The sequence below is a fragment of the Miscanthus floridulus genome, chromosome 15 (assembly GCF_019320115.1).
Source record: "Miscanthus floridulus cultivar M001 chromosome 15, ASM1932011v1, whole genome shotgun sequence".
NCBI classification, from domain to species: domain Eukaryota; kingdom Viridiplantae; phylum Streptophyta; class Magnoliopsida; order Poales; family Poaceae; genus Miscanthus; species Miscanthus floridulus.
Window position 1 is genome coordinate 37,903,556 of NC_089594.1, and position 19,805 is coordinate 37,923,360.

The 19,805-nt window shown below is 41.1% G+C and overlaps 1 protein-coding gene across 1 annotated transcript; it reads right to left on the minus strand.

Annotated features, from left to right (window-relative positions):
• Nucleotides 1-11,480: 11,480 nt before the first annotated feature.
• On the minus strand, nt 11,481-16,243 carry LOC136509353 (serine carboxypeptidase 1-like). Its single transcript, XM_066504174.1, has 13 exons — nt 15,924-16,243; nt 14,720-14,796; nt 14,512-14,634; nt 14,244-14,346; nt 14,124-14,161; nt 13,733-13,834; nt 13,458-13,541; nt 13,141-13,389; nt 12,475-12,540; nt 12,266-12,387; nt 12,046-12,159; nt 11,765-11,810; nt 11,481-11,587 (listed from the first exon to the last, which is right to left on the minus strand). The coding sequence occupies exons 1-13, from the start codon at nt 16,228-16,230 to the stop codon at nt 11,504-11,506; spliced, it is 1,515 nt and encodes a 504-aa protein (XP_066360271.1). The 5' UTR covers nt 16,231-16,243; the 3' UTR covers nt 11,481-11,503.
• Nucleotides 16,244-19,805: the final 3,562 nt, after the last annotated feature.

Here is a 19,805-nt window from a genome sequence, read left to right on the forward strand (position 1 = left end):
TGGGCGTATTGGGCACACCACTGACCCCCCATAAAAAGCTAATGTGGGTGTTTTATTCAACGGCTCAAATTTATTTACCATCAATAAATTTTCTTCAAAAAAATTACCATCATAATTATTTTTTTCGGGTTGTGATACAGTATACGATTGGATTTCTAGGTCAGGATGTTTGTTCTTAAAGCTAATGCTCCAGCCTCTGCGTCCGTCCCACGTCCATGCAAACGGATGCTTCTAGGTGGGCCTACGGACCGGTCCACGGTCCTCCACACGGCATATACATGGTTTTAAAAAAGGAAAAGAGAGTGACAATTTCCCTACCTAGCATCGACCGCATCGTCCGCCCTTCGCTCGCTTTCTCCGCTGCTGAGGCCATTCGCTGCAGCCCGCAAACCTATTGATCGACCGGTGCTATTGCCCGACCACTGCTCCCCCGTGGAAAGGGAGACTGTAGCCGCCCGACCGCCGCTGCCGCCTCTACCACGGGGGGCGGACGCCAGGTCGGCAGCTAGGAAGACCTTCGCCTCCGACACACCGCGGCCCAGCGTCCACCTCCCCGCTCACGGCCATCGCCAGGAGCACCCTAGGAGAGGGGACATCGCTAGCGGGGGCTAGGCCAGGTGCTGGCGCAACTGGCCGCTACTAGGCCGCGCCACCATCCTTGCCCGCTGGCTGGCGGAACCGTTCGTTCCCCGCTCTGGTCTGCGTTATACGGGAAAAGGGTGAAAACGCATGTTGCAAGCTCACATTTCAAATGTTTCAGGTGTTTTAGAGGTATGTTGCAAGCATTTCATACGGATGTTGCAAAAGTAGATCGAAATATTGCATATGTTGCAATGGTTGTACACATATGTTGTCTCTAATGTTTCATCTAGTTTTTCAGACGTATGTTGCAAGCGTGTTTATTTGGATGTTCCATATGTTTCACACATGTTGAAAGTATTTTATCTGGATGTTGCGTATATTTGCAATGGTTTTCAAGTGTTTTTAAATGTTTTTTTGCAAATATTTTAGACACATGTTTCAAGTGTTTTATTTGTCTTTTTTATGTATGTTGCGAGTGTTGCATCTGAATGTTTCAAAAGTAGATCGGGTATTACACATGGGATACGTGTGGGAAGTTGTAGGTATTTCTTAACGCATACAGAAATAATCCGCAAGCGCACGGAATTACCATTGTAGCATTTCATCCGGAAGTATGCAGGGTATCGTATTTCCACGAGGAACGAAGGTGTAAGAGTCTCTTAAGCTAGTTCAACTAAGATAACAAGAAGAGGAATAGCCCAGGTAGTGAGGTTTTCTAAGGATAGAGATTCTAAGTTAAGATAGCTTTGCCACTATAGGCTTGCTTCGGGCACCGGATAACACTTGGTCTGCCAAGTGTTGCTGACCTACAGCTCTACACCATACCCGGACGTGGAAGATTACGAGGAATAGATAGGGCTATCACCACCTGCCGCCTACCCCTCAACCGTGGAGTACAAGGCAAACGAAGGTAGACTCTAGCCTAGACACCATCGATCAGGGTTATCCATCTTTATCATGGCCCTTTACTAGAGTATTCTTCACAAGGACGCGATAAACTTGCAAGTAAATAATGAACAAGATTAACTTAAAGTAGAACTCACCACCGAAGATAAACATGAACCTTATACTCCAAGTAGTATTTGGTTCGTAGAGGTACAAGTGGAGAGGAGCCAATGATTCCCGGTATTCCTTTCGCTAAGTGTACAAGGGGCCCCGAGTATACAAGAAACGGTAGCCGACAACTCCAGTACTTCTCCACTCTTACTCACTCACTCCCTACACTAGAACTAGCTAAAGAGCTAAGATAGGAATGAAGCTCTTCTCTTCTTGTCACATTGTGTCTCTCTTGTGTTGGATTCATCAAATGAGGAGGAGGGAGCCTCCTTTTATAGATGGAGAGGAGGGGGTTCTTTGGAATATTCCCCATTCCCATATGGAAGGAGCAAACCGACGTCTCGGCTTTAATTTTACCGCCATCCCCACCACAACCGACCATAGAGAGGCGGTAAGAGGCGGCCTGCAAAAACTGAGCCCAAAAGGGCCCGCTAGGGGTGCGGCCACACCAGGGGTTCGGTCGCCCCAAACGAACTCCAATTGAGCCTAATTTTGGTGGGTGTCTTCTTGAGGGCTTCCTGATTGGGCCTATAAAGTTTGACATGATTTGGAGGTGGTTTGCTTTAGTCTTGGCCTTTTTGTCCTCATGTTTGGGCCCTGATTTTCCTAGCGACTAGGCCTCTTTTCTTTGGGCTTGAGTAGAATTGATATTTATCCTTTGCTCTTTAGCCTTTTATGTGTATTTCCACAAATGCCCTCCTACAAATGGTCAAACACCAAAACTTGTAGAATTGATTAGTTATAAGTCCTAATTCTAAGTTTGGTGTCCATATTAGTTCATTTTATGTGTTAGTTGGTGGTTAATAAAAGGAGTTAAGCACTGCCAACAAACTCCCCCACACTTAGTCTTTTGCTCATCCTCGAGCAAAGTTAGAGATAAAAGTAATCATGAGCATAACATCCTAAGATATATGGCTTACATAAAAGTTATTCCAACACATTCTTTACACAAGTAGGATTTGTGGCGTTAGCTAACATTTTTCCTTGGGTTGTTGAAAAGTGAAATAGTTCTCAAAACAAAGTCATCTTCCCAATTTCACATCTTAGCATTTGGAGTTTTGAATGTTTTTCTCAAGAAAAGCATAGTTCGCGTTATACTCCTCAAATGGCACTCTCAAATCACTCAATGGTATATACTTCCTCACCAAGGCATAGCAATGTTTTGCCTTTTTTGTTTTCTCCTACTTCTAAAAGGTTTATGTGGATCTTTAGGTAGGGATAAACAAAATAGCATAGTTGTATGGCATATGTTGTAAAGTCAAATCGAGGATCCAATGAGAGAAGTGCCATACTCTTACATAAAGATGTGCATGTGTGTGGAAAAAGATGAACTAATACTATACTCCTTTTATAAATATGATCTCTCTATAACTTACTATTTTTGAAACATAGCTATCTTTTTTCTCTTTTTTTAATACATGAGCTTTCATGTGCTTATATTTTTTTTCTTTTTATACTTGGACCTTCATGTGTCCATGTTTTTTATAAACTTTTTGCATAGCCCATGTCTCTTCTTCTAAACCTCATATTTAGAGAGAGATCACTATCTTTTAGAACATAGAGTATTTACCTAACAAATATTTTTTGTCTACTCCCAGTGTAGGAGCAGAGTTTTTGGTGGATGGAAGCATGTTTTTGTGTACTCCTGGTGTATGAGCAGCATGTGAGTGTGGAGTGTACGTGATCTTTATCTTGGGAGCATGATAAGTCTCTCAACAAGGGTCAACAAGACTTAACCAAACTAAATACAATAACAAGCAACGAATGTGGAAGGCTTAAAACTTGCTAGATGTTATTTTTGGCCTTGGTAGGAATTGCTCACCAAATGAGGAGTATGTGATACTATGGTTTTATAACATTTTTATCAAAACAAATTCTCCAAGTACTTCGAATAGAAATGGTAGGATTTCTAAGTCAGAACTATATCACATCTCACAACAACTTAGTCAACATGATTGTCCTATTAGAATATTTTCCCACAAGCATAAGTGTATGTATATGGAACAAACATTATGCATGCTTCTATCTTAAAGCTGTTATGAACATGTTACTTTTCAAAATTCTAAAAAGTGTGGATTGCATAGGGGCATTGTTTGGTTCATTGAGTTTATTTTTAGTGATCAGAATTATGTTTGTTTTAAACTCAAAGTTTTGTAGAGAATTAAGGGTAGTGTTGTATAAACCATTGGTTTGAAGAGGAAGGAGTTAAGGGATTCAGATGTGGTTTGGCTAAACCAAAGGCTCAGCCAATCCTCTCTAAAGCTATATGTCCTGTTCTTCTGCATGATGATCGTCTGAGGATGTGTAACGTGTTGGTGGGAGATCTCGAATATGTGCGTGTCGAACTTGAGAGATCTCCCCCACACTTATTTTTGTACCTGTTTTTTATTCAACAAAGAAACAAAAGTGAAACAAGCAAGGGCTTTACCAGTTTGAACACCCGGGAGCCTAAATCTTATTATTATTATTGCTACTATTATGAATACTATTATTTATTTATTTTATTTAATTAAAAACTTGTTCACCCAACTTTTTATTATCTCTTTTTTTCTTTTCAGATTAACTCAAGCAAGGCTAAAGTAAGGTTGCAATGTATTCCTAGTCTTGGTTTATCTCCATATTAGATTACTTTCATTGTTTATGAAAATAATACTCTAAAGTTCATTAACCAAATTTCAACACCATGTCAAATTTTGATTAAAGAAGGTCATTTTGACCTAAGCACCATGCTTAATTCAAAAGGCCTATGGGTATATCTATATAAAATACACCCAAACCAGAGCATATGACATAAACAAGCAAAGCATGAATAAGCAGGTTTATATTTTCATGGAGACAAACATGAGTTAAAGGGGTTGGTGAACATTTATTACCTTTGCATACCTAAGTGTACTTACTAGCAGCATATGCGGATGGAAGCTTTTGAAGCTGCTGCAGCGGTGGCTTGATGGCCTTTCCTAGGCGAGCAACAAGGCTAGGCCACATACACAAATAATGTGTATGGACCATGGACCTTGGTGGTAGCAACAAAGGTCTAGAGGAGTGCTTATCTTGCGGCTCCTTCTGTCTTCTCTTATTTTATTATTGTTTTTTCATCATATATATTTTTTCTTTTTTTCAATGTTTTTTATAATATTTTTCTCTTTTTTAGCAAGGTAGAGCTGTGACCATTATTTTTTTTATCATTTTTCTCTTTCTTTTTTTTACCAGGATGACCTTTGTTGTGGATGGAATTTTGTAGCGAAGCTCTCAACATCCTTCCCCACACTCGGACTTTTGTGTAAAAGTCAAGTGTGTAATGTTGGGGGTCTCCTTTTTGAGTGTATTCCATCACCAAAGAACATCTTGGTGTATAGTAAATGCAGCTCCCATGTTTTTAGGCATCGTTTGTCCCCCTGTTCTTCTTGTTCTTAACCTGAAATGGTTAGCAAACAAGAATACCCAAAGGTGCATACTATCCTGATAGTATGTTCTTGCTTTTATTGAAAAGGAAAGTTGTGTTTTTTTATAATCCGGGGTATCTCCCGGCAGTGCTTAGTTTATGGTCTCAAGCTTGATCGCCAAAGCTAGGACTGAGTTCATAGCCCGAAACAGTGATTGCCTTCGATGGTGGTGGCTTTTAAGAACTCGTCCTAAGGAGCAGAAAGATTTTTTTTGAATGGAAGGGCTTCGTCGTGAAAAAGAATAGAAGGATTAACTTTTTTATTTTTGAAAAGAGAGATAAAACACAAGGATATATGGGTGAACTAGGTTTGGACATAATAGGACAACCATTCCCCAGTAACAGCGCCAGAAATGCTTGTTGATATTTCTTAACGCATATAGAAATAATCCGCAAGCGCACGAAATTACCGTTGTAGCATTTCATCCGGACTCAGGGTATCATATTTCCATGAGGAACGGAGGTGTAAGAGTCTCTTAAGCTAGTTCACCTAAGATAACAAGAAGAGGGACAGCTTGGGTAGTGGGGTTTTCTAAGGATATATATTCTAAGTTAAGATAGCTTTGCCACTATAGACTTGCTTCGAGCACCGGATAACACTTGGTCTGTCAAGCGTTGCGGGCCTATGGCTCTACACTGTACTTGAACATGGGGGATTATGAGGGACAGACAGGACTGTCACCACCTGCCGTCTACCCCTCAACCGTGGAGTACGAGGCAAACGAAGGTAGACTCTAGCCTAGACACCACGTCTACGCTATCGACTACTACTCTAGCATAGATCAGGGTTATCTGTGTTTATCAGGGCCCTTTACTAGAGTATTCATCATAAGGATAAACGACGAACCCACAAGTAAATAATGAACAAGACTAACTTAAAGTAGAACTCACCACCAAAAATAAATACAAACCTTATACTCCAAGTAGTATTCTGTTTGTAAAGGTACAAGTGGAGAGGAGCCAATGATTCCCGGCATTCCTTCCGCTCAGTGTACAAGAGGCCTCGAGTACACAAGAGGAGGTAGCTGACAACTCCGGTACTTCTCCACTCTTACTCACTCACTCCCTACACTAGAACTAGCTAAAGAGCTAAGATAGGAATGGAGCTCTTCTCTTCTTGTCACATTGTGTCTCTTGTGTTGGATTCATCAAATGAGGAGGTGGGAGCCTCATTTTATAGGTGGAGAGGAGGAGGTTCTTTGGAATATTCCCCATTCCCATATGGAAGGAGCAAACCGACGTCTCAGCTTTAATTTTACCGCCATCCCCACCACAACCGACCATAGAGAGGCGGTAAGAGGCGGCCTACAAAAAATGAGCCCAATAGGGCCCACTAGGGGTGCGGCCGCACCAGGGGTTCGATCGCCCCAAACGGACTCCGATTGAGCCCTATTTAGGTGGGTGTCTTCTTGAGGGATTCTTGATTGGGCCTATGAAGTTTGACATGATTTGGAGGTGGTTTGCTTTGGTCTTGGCCTTTTTCTCATGTTTGGGCCCTGATTTGCTTGGCGACTGGGCCTCTTTTCTTTGGGCTTGAGTAGAATTGATATTTATCCTTTATTCTTTAGCCTTTTATGTGTATATCCACAAATGCCCTCCTGCAAATGGTCAAACACCAAAATTTGTGGAATTGAATAATTATAAGTCCTAATTCTAAATTTGATGTCCATATTGGTTCATTTTATGAGTTAGTTGGCGGTTAATAAAAGGAGTTAAACACTGCCAACAGAAGCGAGAGGGGCGCGCATGGGTGCGCGGGCCCCCACGTGTCCGCACAAGACGTAGGCGTGGGTGAGCAACGTCCGGCTGGCGCGGGCCCATGCGTGCACGCGCGAAAATGGACTGCAACCATAGGCGTCCGGATGAGGGTGTCCGTCTGGACGTCCGGGTGCTAGCAGTGCCGCTCTTCTAAGGCCAGTTTAAATGAAAAGTTTCATGGCATTGTTTTTAAGAGTGCCATGTCATATAAAATAAAATGAAACATGCTCACTCTCAGACCGATCTCAGCGACAAGTTTTTTGGCATTGGGGGTGTTCGCTTCTACTAAAGTAGGTGTTGCAGCTGCAACTTTTTACTGTGCTCTTTCTCAGTAATACACTGTTCTAACAACCGTTGTGGCTTAAAGCCAACTGAAACGACCGAAGCTAGTTTTTAAGACTACCATGTCACGTAGAGTAAAATAAAATATGGATGAAACACTCATTTTTAATGAAAAGTTTCATTCGATGATTTCGTAGACATTTAATTTGATGACTTATAGAGAATTGGTAGCCATGCCGAGAGAGTTTCATCTAAATGAAACTCACTTCCCTCTCTTCTTAAAAACATTGCTATATCATCAAAAATATCTATGTGGCAATCTATTAAATTCAGATAAAACTCACATGAAACTCCCACCTAAGCAAAACCTGTTGAGGATAAAACAAGCTATAAAAAACTGTAACCATTGATCCTAGCAATGATGGAAATCGATGGTCGGCGTGGTAGTGCCGCGAGGATTGCATTAGGGTGCTCTTCAATGTGCCTGTCGATTAACCTGTTGGCGATTCAATGAGCAGTATCCACTCCCCAGGCTACATCTCTGACTTCCCACTTCATGAGAATTGATGTGAGACATCATAAGGATCATGTGCTTATGATTATATCTTTTAGTTTCATGATTTAGATGACAACACAAATCTAGTACTAGCATGTGTTAAATATGCATTACACAAGTTACAGTAGGTCTCAGCGATGCAATAAAAGAAGTGGCGCGAAGACCCGTGAAGAAACAGAGCAAAAAGAAATAAGTGCACAAAAAATACAGGCACCGAACGGTCCCACGAGAAGAAAAATACAAGACCTAAATGATTGATGAATAGAAGCACTTAGGAAATATTCATCGCTGGAACATTCACCAAACAATACGATGCAAAGTCTTTATGTCCGTTGTATCATCCAGCGATCATTAGAAACTTGTCTAGAAGTGAGGTATTGTTTGACAAATGATCTGGTGTAGAAAAAGTGAAGACGACTTTATCTTCCGGTGTGCAAAAAAAGTTCAACGGCTAGTAGCACCATATGATCTAGCAATGAATATTTTGAAAATGATAGATCATTTGGTGTGTGTAGTTTTCTAGCAAACTCTTTCTAACAACTAGTTGAGGAGGACGGGGCTATATATTTGGGGTTGCCTCACTTGTTTTATGTGTGCTGGAGTGCCCCAAGGTTGTTAGAACTTAGAACAAGTGTTTCCACACTACTGTCAGATGTCATTCAAGATCACATCCAAGTCTAGGATAGACACTATACTACATCCTTTTGAGGTTTAGACCTTAGTGCTTGAGCACTTTGAGCCATCGTATTGCCCTTGTATCTTGGAAGTTTGGAGCACTTGAGGTCTTCATGACGTCCTAGTGACAGCGTGGTGGCCTTCGAGGTGGCGATTCTCCATTCTTGGTGTAGAGTGGCGTATCGGGGTGTGGGGAACGAGGATACCCCCTACCTTGTGTCAAAATGCTTTTGTAGTGGAGACGATGTCAAGTTGACCGAAAGAGCTAGGTGACGATGGTGAGATTGTGCAATTCATGACACTAGCCTTTGGTTGGTTGGTGCCTTGTCTGGCATATCCAACACCATGATTGGAAGAGACTTGGTGACCCACCGACAACATACCTCGGTGGAGCTCCAACTTGAATTAGGGTTTCGTTTTGGCAACCGATACCATGGGATACATTGTTGTGTCTCTAGGAGTTTGCCTTCACTACCTTAGCTCTTTACATATTGCGTTTATTGCTTCTGCATGTATTTCACTTGTGCGACATTTACTTTCCTAGATTAGCTATAGGCTAGTTGATAGGATTGGCTCTATGCCATGAATTTCTTTGTGGGTTAAGGGTAATTTAGAGTACACTAGGAAAACCTTAAGTGCACGTCTTGCTAAAGTAATTTATGTTTTTTCTCTAGTGATAGTTTAATTTGAGCCCTAGGGTTTTAAGTTTTCGTTAGACACCCTATCCACCCCCTCGGGTGCTCACAGGACCTTTCAGCCGTAGATATGTTGGTGATTTTCAAATAGAAATATCACAAGTACCGTGAGGGAAAGGTGAAAGAAAAAACCAGCGCATAGTGAAATAAAACATGAAACCTTGCTGAGCTCCCAAGTAGTGGGAGGGGAAAGTGATCTTTAACCACATGCTTGTGGAAGAATGAGCCTGTAACACCCCATGTCCAAAACTCCTTATATGGCCTAGCTCCACATGTGGAACGAGCCTGCAAACGCGTAGCACCTCTACACTTTCGTCCTCGCTTCGTGTAAAATGGTTAACCCGAAGGTGCTACGTTTAAGGCAACGGGCATTATAAGCTGGTCCTCACCCTCCTAAACTTTTAAGGTGGTACTAAACCCACCAACCACAACCACATATAAGCCACTTGGGCCATATGGGACAACTTCACGACTACTATAGGCTATTAATGGGCTGGGGTGTTACATTCACCCCCCTTAAGGGCTGACGCCCTCGGCGGCTCACCACATATATGTGGCAGATGTCCAGGACCACCCCTTGGTACACCCCTCCACGGGCACGTGCAGCAAGGGTTGAGGCTCTGATACCATCTGTAACATCCCGCGTACAAAACTGCTTATATGGCCTAGCTCCGCACGTGGAACGGGCCTGCATACGCGTAGCACCTCTCTTAAACTTTCGTCATCGCTTCGTGGAAAAGGGTTAACCCGGAGGTGCTATGTTTGGAACGACGAGAATTATAAGCTGGCTCTCACCCTCCTAAACTTCCAAGGTAGTACTAAACCCACCAACCACAACCACATATAAGCCACTTGGGCCAACTTCACAACTACTATAGGCTACTAATGGGCCGGGGTGTTACAGAGCCGATAACTCATAGGCAGTGGCTTGGTTAAGGGAATGGAATCCACCATAGTCGTAGCGAAAGTGAGTCTTAGTAGGTCAATTGTCACCGCTTATGGACCCGAATCTGGGTGATCTATCCCTGACTAGGATGAAGCTTGGATGAAACTAAGCAGATGTATGTAGACTATTGTTGAGGAATCAGCGGATGAGTTGTGGTTAGGGGTGAACTCGAACCCATAGTTGACTACATCATCTAGGGGTTATGAAAGAAACAAAATCGAAATATTTACCTTTCAAAAAATTTGAACAAAGAATACATATGTCTATCTATACTTCATTATTCTGAAGGTGGGAGAAAAGATCAAGCTGATAGTGAAAATGAGGGTTTCCCATCCAATAGTGAATTTTTTTGTGTAGTAGTGGCAATAACTACCCACTTTCATCAACGAGAGGCGAAACTGGCGGTAATGAGGGTTTCCCAACCGATAGTGAAAATCTTTGTGTAGTAGTGGTGAGAAGGGGGAGACACCGACGGGGGCCGAGAAGGGAAAGGTAAGAGTGGACCCTTTTGCCACTTGTCATCCATGTTTAACTAGTTCAGTGCCCAAATTGAATTTAGAGTTGGATATATAGATGGCTAAAATCAAACTCTGAATATAGTTGAGTGGCAAAAAAAGACTTCTCCCAAGTATCAAATATATAACTGAGAGTTTGTGAACTTAAATGAGAACATTGGACAGATAGATTTTGAAACCCCTCATAAAATCCAATCTTTCTGGGCTATTTTGGCAACACGGTTTCCCGCGGGGTTCCTGGCCTTTTACCCGTGGATAAATTCCACGCGGTAAACTCCTAGGGGCCATCTAGTTTGCATGTTTGGAAGCATGCTGGGCGGGGCTCTCTGTCACGAGGTAGCCGAATTTCCATGCGGAAACACGCCCGGTCTTTGGACACCGGGCAGTCCTCCTCGTCTCGCTAGCGCAACAGCCCCAGACAACACCGCTTGCCAGACCTCAGCGCATGCTTATCTCCGACACTGGTGGCCACCCATGGGAAAAATGTTTCCAAATAGCAACAGGGGAATGGCCCCTCCCGTGAAATCTCACCTCCAGGCGGGGAGGGGATTACGATGTCCACAAAAATCCCTCTCCCTTGGTTTTCTTCCCTGGGTTAATCACCCTGAGTTGCCAAAGTAGCCCTCATGTATCTTTCCCAAGAGAGGGAGAGAGTTATTTAACAACACTATCCGAAACTTATTTTGGACACCCAAGCCAAATATAGCAGACTTTTAATTTGTACCTTTCGGATTTCAAAACAAATGAAAATTGTCACAAATATTTGGTCACACCGTAAAGGCGTGAGCAATAATGCATGTGAACATCTGCATTAGTGACATAATATTTGCATAGAATGCAGCATTGTAGTTGGCGCTAGGTACTTTGATCCTTCGTCTGCCTCTTATTTGTTGCCTGGGTTAACCAATTTTGTTCACACTGTTCTCTATTTGATTCAACACTGCATGACTTCGAACAGAAATATGGCTCCCATCAGCAGCAGCTGCATCATGAGCTTCACAGTTTAGAACCAGCAAGCCAACGGCTGTAGAAAGCAAATGCTTCCTGTGGTTTATACTCAGGAACTGTATGCCCAGAACCCTGTGAGAAAAACATGACAGTTATTAATGGCAACCTAATCTCGAAGCTTCGATTTGTTTTGGTGTTTCAGTAAAATGTGACCATATCATTGAACATAATTTATGTTTGATTTGGTAGGCTAGTATCGTGCTCATTTGTACATCAAGGTATTATTAGACTAATTAGAAACTGTAGTACCTTAATAGTAGCAAAAGTGAGGCCATTTTCATATCCTTGGGTGTACCTGAGGAATATAACAAACGATACATGAGCTACATGTCCTTAGTTTCTTTCCTCGATACATACAAACATTTGCTTGAAATTATGGAAATAGAAAAGACAATCATTTAACTGAATATTACTCTCACAAAAGAAATATTATATTGTGCTGATTATGAATTTATATAAAAAAAATCCAGTTTTTGGGATAAAGAAAACGATTCAAAAATCTTATGACAGAATGATCGTTTGTCAAATACCCAGAAACTTGTTCATTAACAAACCACGCTCGCCACGAATCAATGACTCCATAGCCTAAAGATGTGGTCCATGCTAGGCTCCCAGTGTAAGGTACACACATATCATGGTCACCACTGAAACAAATGCAAATTAAATGAAATATATCAATGATAATAGGAGCTTCTTCAGAGGTTAATAAGAATGTGCGATTCGAAAGCATATTATGCATTCTTAAAGTACCTGTAAATGAGAGCACGGTAACCCTGGCTTGTAAGGTTTTTGTGATGAATGATCATACTCCCAGCATCATGGTGATATATCAATTTATCTGTGCATAGGATCCAAGGTCCAATTGAACTGACCTGTGCAAGATAAACTATGTTGAGAAGATGGAAAGTTCTAAAATTAAAACCATCAAGTAAAAGGTGATCAGTGTATGGCTATCATACTGGTTCTGCATGAATCGCAGATCTGACGCTATCATTGTTTAGCCATGTTGTTGCAACTTCATCACTCTGAAGATTAATAAGGAAAGAAGACACGATACATAAGTAGGCACATAAGTAATTGGGATAATGAACCAGCTTCTGTTGGGAGAAAAATTAAAATAACTCCTACATACTCTAATTTGAGATGGAAAATGCATCCATCCAAAGGAATGTAAATCAGACAAGATCGCAGAAATCTTCAGTTGGAAGATATGCCTTATACAATATAATAATCAGAGAAGATGAAGATAAACGAAATGAAGGATACCTATCGCAATATATCAGTCCTACACTACATTACTACATTAGAATAACTATATACCAAAATTTAGTCAATATATATGTAGTCTACAGTGGAAAGTTTTGCGCATTGACTACTATACAGAAACATATACCTAGATTTGCCACATGAACAAATTATTCCTAGATTCATGGTGGTTTTTTTTTGCATTGCTTCACTATTTTTTTTAGCTTTTTGTATTTTGATAGAAACTAGTGGCCAAATTTGTAAATAAAGAGGATGGAAGCCACAAATGTAAAAAAGTGTAATATCTCATCAAGAAGATTAACGCTCCAATAGATCACAAGAGAACATAAAGGTTCAAAGGTTATTGTGCTTGTGCTCACCATACACATAACTGATGATCCAGTGCCAGCGGCTAGCTCTTGCCATGATGGAACGCGCCCATCTCTTACAGGAGCTCTCAAAGGCCATGCCCGTCCAATCATTCTTGTTCTTACCGGAAGGGGCCTGCTAGTTACACCAAGATCTTTAAAACTTTGAGGCATTCTGTTATTTTGTGAGTTCACTTCCTTGGTATTTGTGCCATGGTAGCACGGCTCAAGAATGTCATAAATATTTAATCCGCTGATTACCTACAAAGAACATAATATATAACATGAGAACACTATCGATTTTTTACTAGATAGTGTCACTGGTTTACCGTATCGACTTTCGACACTGCCTCGGTGCATTCTCCACTGTCAGAATAATTCCAGTAGTTTCCTTGACATGCAGTATTCGCTTGCTGCATTATGAATAGTAATGGTGGTTAATTGAAAGAACATGGGTCTATTTCAAAGGACATATGATGTTTAAGTATTATTTGGCATATACAAAGGATGCGAAGGACGTGTTCTGATATCACCAAAATCCATCACTAAAAATCAAGGCACAAGGAAATTTCATTGAGAGTTTTCAGTCAAAGTACCGACATACCTTATATATATCATCTGAAATTAGGCCCATTCCATGCGCAAACGGTACAAGAGCATTACCATCAAAGGCGCTGTCACATACACCATTCCCAACCATGTAGCCCTAACATGAGAGTACAAAATAAAGCTAACCTTAATTCTAGATTTACATTATTTTTTCTTCGCTCTGTAACCACATATAGCCAAATTCTTACAACGTTTTCAGCTAACCAAGATCAAGTAAAAAGTAAAAGAGAACACAAGGAGGAAAAATGATCACACACAAAGTATTTATTGCTCTAATCCTCCATTCATTCTTGGCGAAAATGTCCAAGGAAACAAAGCTCTTTCATAGATTTGAATGGTAATGGCATACGCAATTTATGGAAACAACAACAAAAGAGATCACTAACCTTGAAGTTTATAACTGGATTATCTCCTTTGTGGATTCCTGTAGAATAATTCGTTAGCAACACGAATAATATAGAAACAATTAATAGGTGTTTAAGTGATTATGATCTCAAAGCCAGCACCTTTGACCACTTCGTTTGCAAGGGTAGGGATATAAACTCCGGCGTAAGACTCTCCAGCTATGTAAAATGGATTTTTCAGGAACTCCGGGTAGAGCTGGAACCACTGGTTAAAAATAGAGGAGTAATCTCAGCTTTTTGTTCAACAAAAGGATGATACGAATCAACAAAAATACATTACTGCACCAAGATGAAATAACATCTTTACATGTATCACCTCGATGTAATGCACTTGAAAATCAATAAAATCTTCCTTATCAAAAAAATATACCTTGAGAAGGAAAGTATGCGAATCAGAAGCTGTCTTAAGATCGCCAGTTTCATAATATGAAACATTCTTTGAGTATGACAGCCCAACACCGGAAGGGGAGTCCAAGTATATTACACTAGACACCTGCAAGGAAAACTTCACTAATTTGTCTAGAACTCCAGATAATTTATGCCTATTACTTAGGATACCAATGGAAATGGCCGACGACCTTGGACCAACTATAAGGGTTGAGATGAAGGTTTGGCAGACTTCCAGCTGACCCTCCTGACTCAAAGTTGAATGGTCCTGAGCCCAAAACAACACCGACTAATTGGCATCAAAGGATCAAAGTGACGAATGTGTGAGAATGCGCGTACATTTGACACACTACAGCAGCAGTTATATGTGGTCATATAGATGCATAAGACCAAATAAAATAGAAAAAGCACACAACTTCTCGTTGTTGTTACAAAAAAAGATATGCGATGAATTAATTCAGATATAAAGTCAAATATTGGAACAAAATATTAACACTGAACTTTATTTTTACCAGCACACGCTAATTTTTGATGCACATCCAGTACTGGATAGGATATAATAAATTGGCCGCATGCAATGTGATAAAATGGCTGCGATTATTATAATATTAATATTGAACATTTATAAAAGAAAACAAATGATAAATGTGCTGAAACATTGAACAATAAGATGAAGTGTGTATGAAAAGAATGTCAGACACACCCAAGCTTTGATCTTTCTCTGAATGAGATATTCTTCTGGTAGAGTACTACGCATAATAACAACAGAAGCTGGGCTTCAGTATTTACTATACCGTAGGTTTTCTAGCAAAAGCGAAACTACTTGTACTTGAAAAAAATGCTACAATAATGGAGAACATATCTCTGCAATATGATTTAATTTGTCATATTAGAGTAATAACATTAGTACAAATATATCACTACACCAAAATGGAAATTCCTTGGGGGTTCAGGATTTCCTTCAGTGCCAAAATTCAACCGCCAAGGAACTTATCATTTCCTTCTTTTTTTGCGACGAAACTTATCATTTCCTTAGGGGTTGTAGCAAACTGCCAAGGAAATTTGTATGGCGGTTCCACTCGGCCTCCAAGGATGTCATTTATAATAAGTGGTGTCAAATAGAGGACAAATATGCAAATCTACTGGTTTAGCTATGGCCAGACAGGCAAGAGAAGACGACGGTGGATAGGAGCGCGTGGCTATATATACATGCTGCAAGCAGAATCCTCAGGCCAGGGCTCATCCAAAAACAGGCCGCGAAAGTCGAAATACATAGAAAACATCAGAGCCGACGACGCACATAGACCTAGCAATGATCGATGGCTGGGGGGAAAAAAATCACACAATATCACACCGGATCGGAGAAGTGGAGAACAAGCAAGGTCGACGACGCACCGTGCTCGTAGACGAAGCCGTCCAAGCTGGAGCAGCCGGGGCCGCCGTTGAGCCAGAGCACGACGGGGTCCCGGGCCGGGTCGCGCTCTGACTCCACCAGGTAGTAGTACAGCCTGCTCCCGACAGTCTCGTTCACCGTCACGTACCCGGCGTAGTGCTTCGACGGCAGCTGGGCGCCGTCGAACACGAGGAGATGCGTCACGAGCGCACCCGGCGGCGCCGAGCGGCAGCAGCAGACGATGGAGGCCAGCAGGAGAAGGGCTGCTGCTGCGGCACGACCCGGCGGAGCAGACGCAGAGCAGGCCATTGCTATGTGAGCTCTCGACGGATGGTATTGCAGTTGCAGCTCGGCCGGGACTCGGGAGTGTGTTTAAATAGAGCTGCGTGGCTACAACTACATGGGTTGACGGAAATATGTCTTTGGCAGGGACGCGCTGCCGGCAACGGATTTGATGCAGTGACGTACTGAAGTTGTTGACCGGTCACAAAGCCAGCCCATACTCACTAGTCACTACCTATAGCTTCAATTAAATCAAGGAACAGTCAAACCGTTACAAGTTTGACTAAATTATAAAAAATACTAATATTTATGATATGTTATTGCCATTCAATTTTGTCATGTAATATAGTTTATAGTATACCTATCTGGTCACATAAATTTCAATACTTCTATTTATATAGGAGTGTAAACTTAATCAAACTTATGATGGTTTGACTTGATGAAGCTATGAAGTTATTCCCTTATGGACTAGAGACAAATGGAGCACCCAGTACCATTAATGCTACAAAAACAAGCAATTAATCAATGATAGATTTATCTCACCTTCCTAGGTTCCAAGCCGTTCTCTAATTATGAACTAAAGGCAGTTATTCTCTTCTTTGCAGATGTGGAGATGGCTAACATAAAACTAGACTATCCAAATCTGTATTCACTAAAAATTGAATATAGATATCTATATTTATATCATATTTCAATAATATAGATACTAAAATAGATGTATTCTAATCCATTTTTTCTTGTATTTTTCTATTTGATTCTAGATCATTAAAAATAAGGTTGATATATGATGCCATCTGTGCTAGTGAAAATTTAATACTAGGTAAAACTATCCAAAACTTATCACTATGACTTTATATGACTGATGATATATTGCTCATGTTGTATTTTTAGTGAATAATGATACACTCATAATTAATATGGATATTAGAGTCTTATTTACAATTTATATAATTAATATAGTAAATAATGAAGCTATATTGTTGTTTGTAAGCATAGAGTGTAGTATACTTATATTTTGGTCTCCCATTGTATGATTCGCTTTTTCTAAAGTTCATTCGTAACATGGATGGGTACTTTTATGGATCAAGTACCCTTGTACAGCATAATGTGATTTTTGATGATTGTATGACAACATATTCAATTGAGCTAACAACATTTGCTAGTATAAAGGATTTACTCATGGATGTTAGAAGGTGTACTGAGGTTAAAGTACCCCAAACCCAAAGGAAGATCAAAATGACAAGTTGCTAGAAGATCAAGCAAATCACCTAAGACATCAAATCAAAATAAATAAAAGACAACACAAAACTAGGAAAAAGAGAAGAATTAGTTTGACTAGTCTCATACTTTCGGATTTTCTCAAAGTGGCTGTAACACCCTAAAATTTGTACTTTTGAAAATATGATTAAAATGAATTATTTGTGAATTTTTGTGCTCATGAAAATATAGGAAAATAAAAATTTTCATTATATTAAAATTTAACATAAGGGTTAGCAACATTTTTGTGCATTCATGCCATCGCATTTTGTTTATTGTGATGAGTGGTTTGATCCAAATTCAAATTTATTTAAAATGTTTTTAGAAAATGGGTTTGAAAATAGAATTCAGGAAAACAAAAGAAAATTTTAAAATAAAAGGATTTAAAAAGGTTGTAAAATTTATTTTCGAGAACTTACCAAAATTTCTTATTTTAATTAATTTGAAAAGTGTATTTGAAACCTTATTCAAATTTGATTTGATTCATATTTGAATTCGATTTGAGAATGAAAAAAGAAAATGAGAAAAAGAATTTCTTTACTCCTCTCTCTGTATTTAGCCCAGCAAGTCGTTCGGCCTGGCCCAAATCTTCCCCCCTCACTTCCCTCTCTCCTGGAAGTCGTTGGCCCATCCCCTTCTCTTCCCCGCAGCCCAGCAACGGCCTGTTTCCCTTCTCTTCCCCGCATCCCGCTCTTGGGCTGGCCCAGCCAGCTAGGCCGCAGCCCAGTCACTGCGCCGGCCACGCCGCACCGCATCTCCTCTCCCTTGCGCGCAGTCGCTGCCACCATGGGCCCATGCGTTAGCCGCCCACCCTTCTTCCTCCCGTGTCCAAGCCGGGCTCTGCCCCGATGGAAATCATCACCGCCGTCGCCCGGGAGTTCACGCTTGCCCCGTCTTCATGCCTTGCCGTGCTGCCCATGCCGCCCCATCTCATAAAAGCCAAAGCCGCATCACGCCGCCCTCACCTAGCCACCTTCGAGTCACCACCCGTACCCTAGCTTGCGCCGCCCTCGCTTCGAAGCTTGCAGCGGTGCCGCCGTCGTGCTCGTCAAGCCGCCACTTCTCTACCTCCGCAACTGCATCCCCGAGCTTCGTGTGAAGGTGTGTAACCTACAGGTACCGTTCTCGCCCACTCCCTCGCTCCCTATCGCCGGTGCCACGTCGCCATAGTTCCGCCAGTGAACCAATCTGCCAAAACACGCTCGAGCTCGCCTCCAAGCCGTCGCAGCCGCCCTAGCCCCCTCCGTCGAGCTCGCCTCGAGCTTCTCTTACTTCCCATGTTCTTCCCGTGTCATAGGGTGGACGGAATCGCCCAAGACAACCACGCCGGCGAGCTCCTCTGCTCTCCAGTCATGGCGCCGTCGTCCAGGTACTGTGTCGGCAACCCCCATCTTCCCATTTGCTGCTCGGCCGTCCGATCTTAGGTGAACGATCTAGATTAGATCTGATCCATACCCCTTTGTAACTGGTCCACAGTGGACTCATGAACCCCACCCACCATGCCACGCTAGCCGGTTCACCGTGAACCCGCCAATGCCGATCCGCCACGTGGCTCCACACTGGCGATGACCCAGTCAATGTCGACCGCCGCCGAACCTTTAGCACAAAGGCCCCTATGTTTCCCTGAAATAAACCCACGGTCTGGTTGTATTCAAAAGTATTTCAATAAATGCCCTGGATCATGCGTTTTGACCCCTGTACTTTTCCAAAAATGACGCTCGGTCCAGAGATTGTTTTTAAATTGATTTTTAATTATTATAAACCCGAAAATAGTTCAAAATATTCACAGTTTTGCCACTGAAACTCTTTTGTTCATAGTTTCTCCGTTTTAACTCCGATTCGACCGTTCAACTTGTGTTAGGTTCGTATTTACATTGTCTACATGTTTATACCACTATTAGATATGTTTTCAACTTTTAAAATTTGAGGCTAGATTTAATCTATTATTTTATTAAAGGAAATCTTATTAAATTCATATCTTCTATGTTTTAGTTCTGATTTGACCTATTGAAGTTGGTTCGATTCATTGCAACGAGATCTACGCATTAGTAACAATGTTTATCAAGTCACTATTTCTAGAATTTCATGGTTTACACTTTAATTTGAATAATAATTATGCAACTGAATTTTATAAATAAAATATGTTTTGTTTTACTTTGGTTTTATAATTCAAATCTAAATTTAACTTAATTCAATTTATAATATTTATAAAATATTTATAGTTAAAATAAATGAAGCCTGTAGTTTTCTTTTTAAAACAAATCTTTTGGTAGTTGTAACTTTTTCATCGTAGCTCCGATTAGTGTGCTTTTCGCGTCTGTGTGTTCGTAGCGTGACGTAGATTT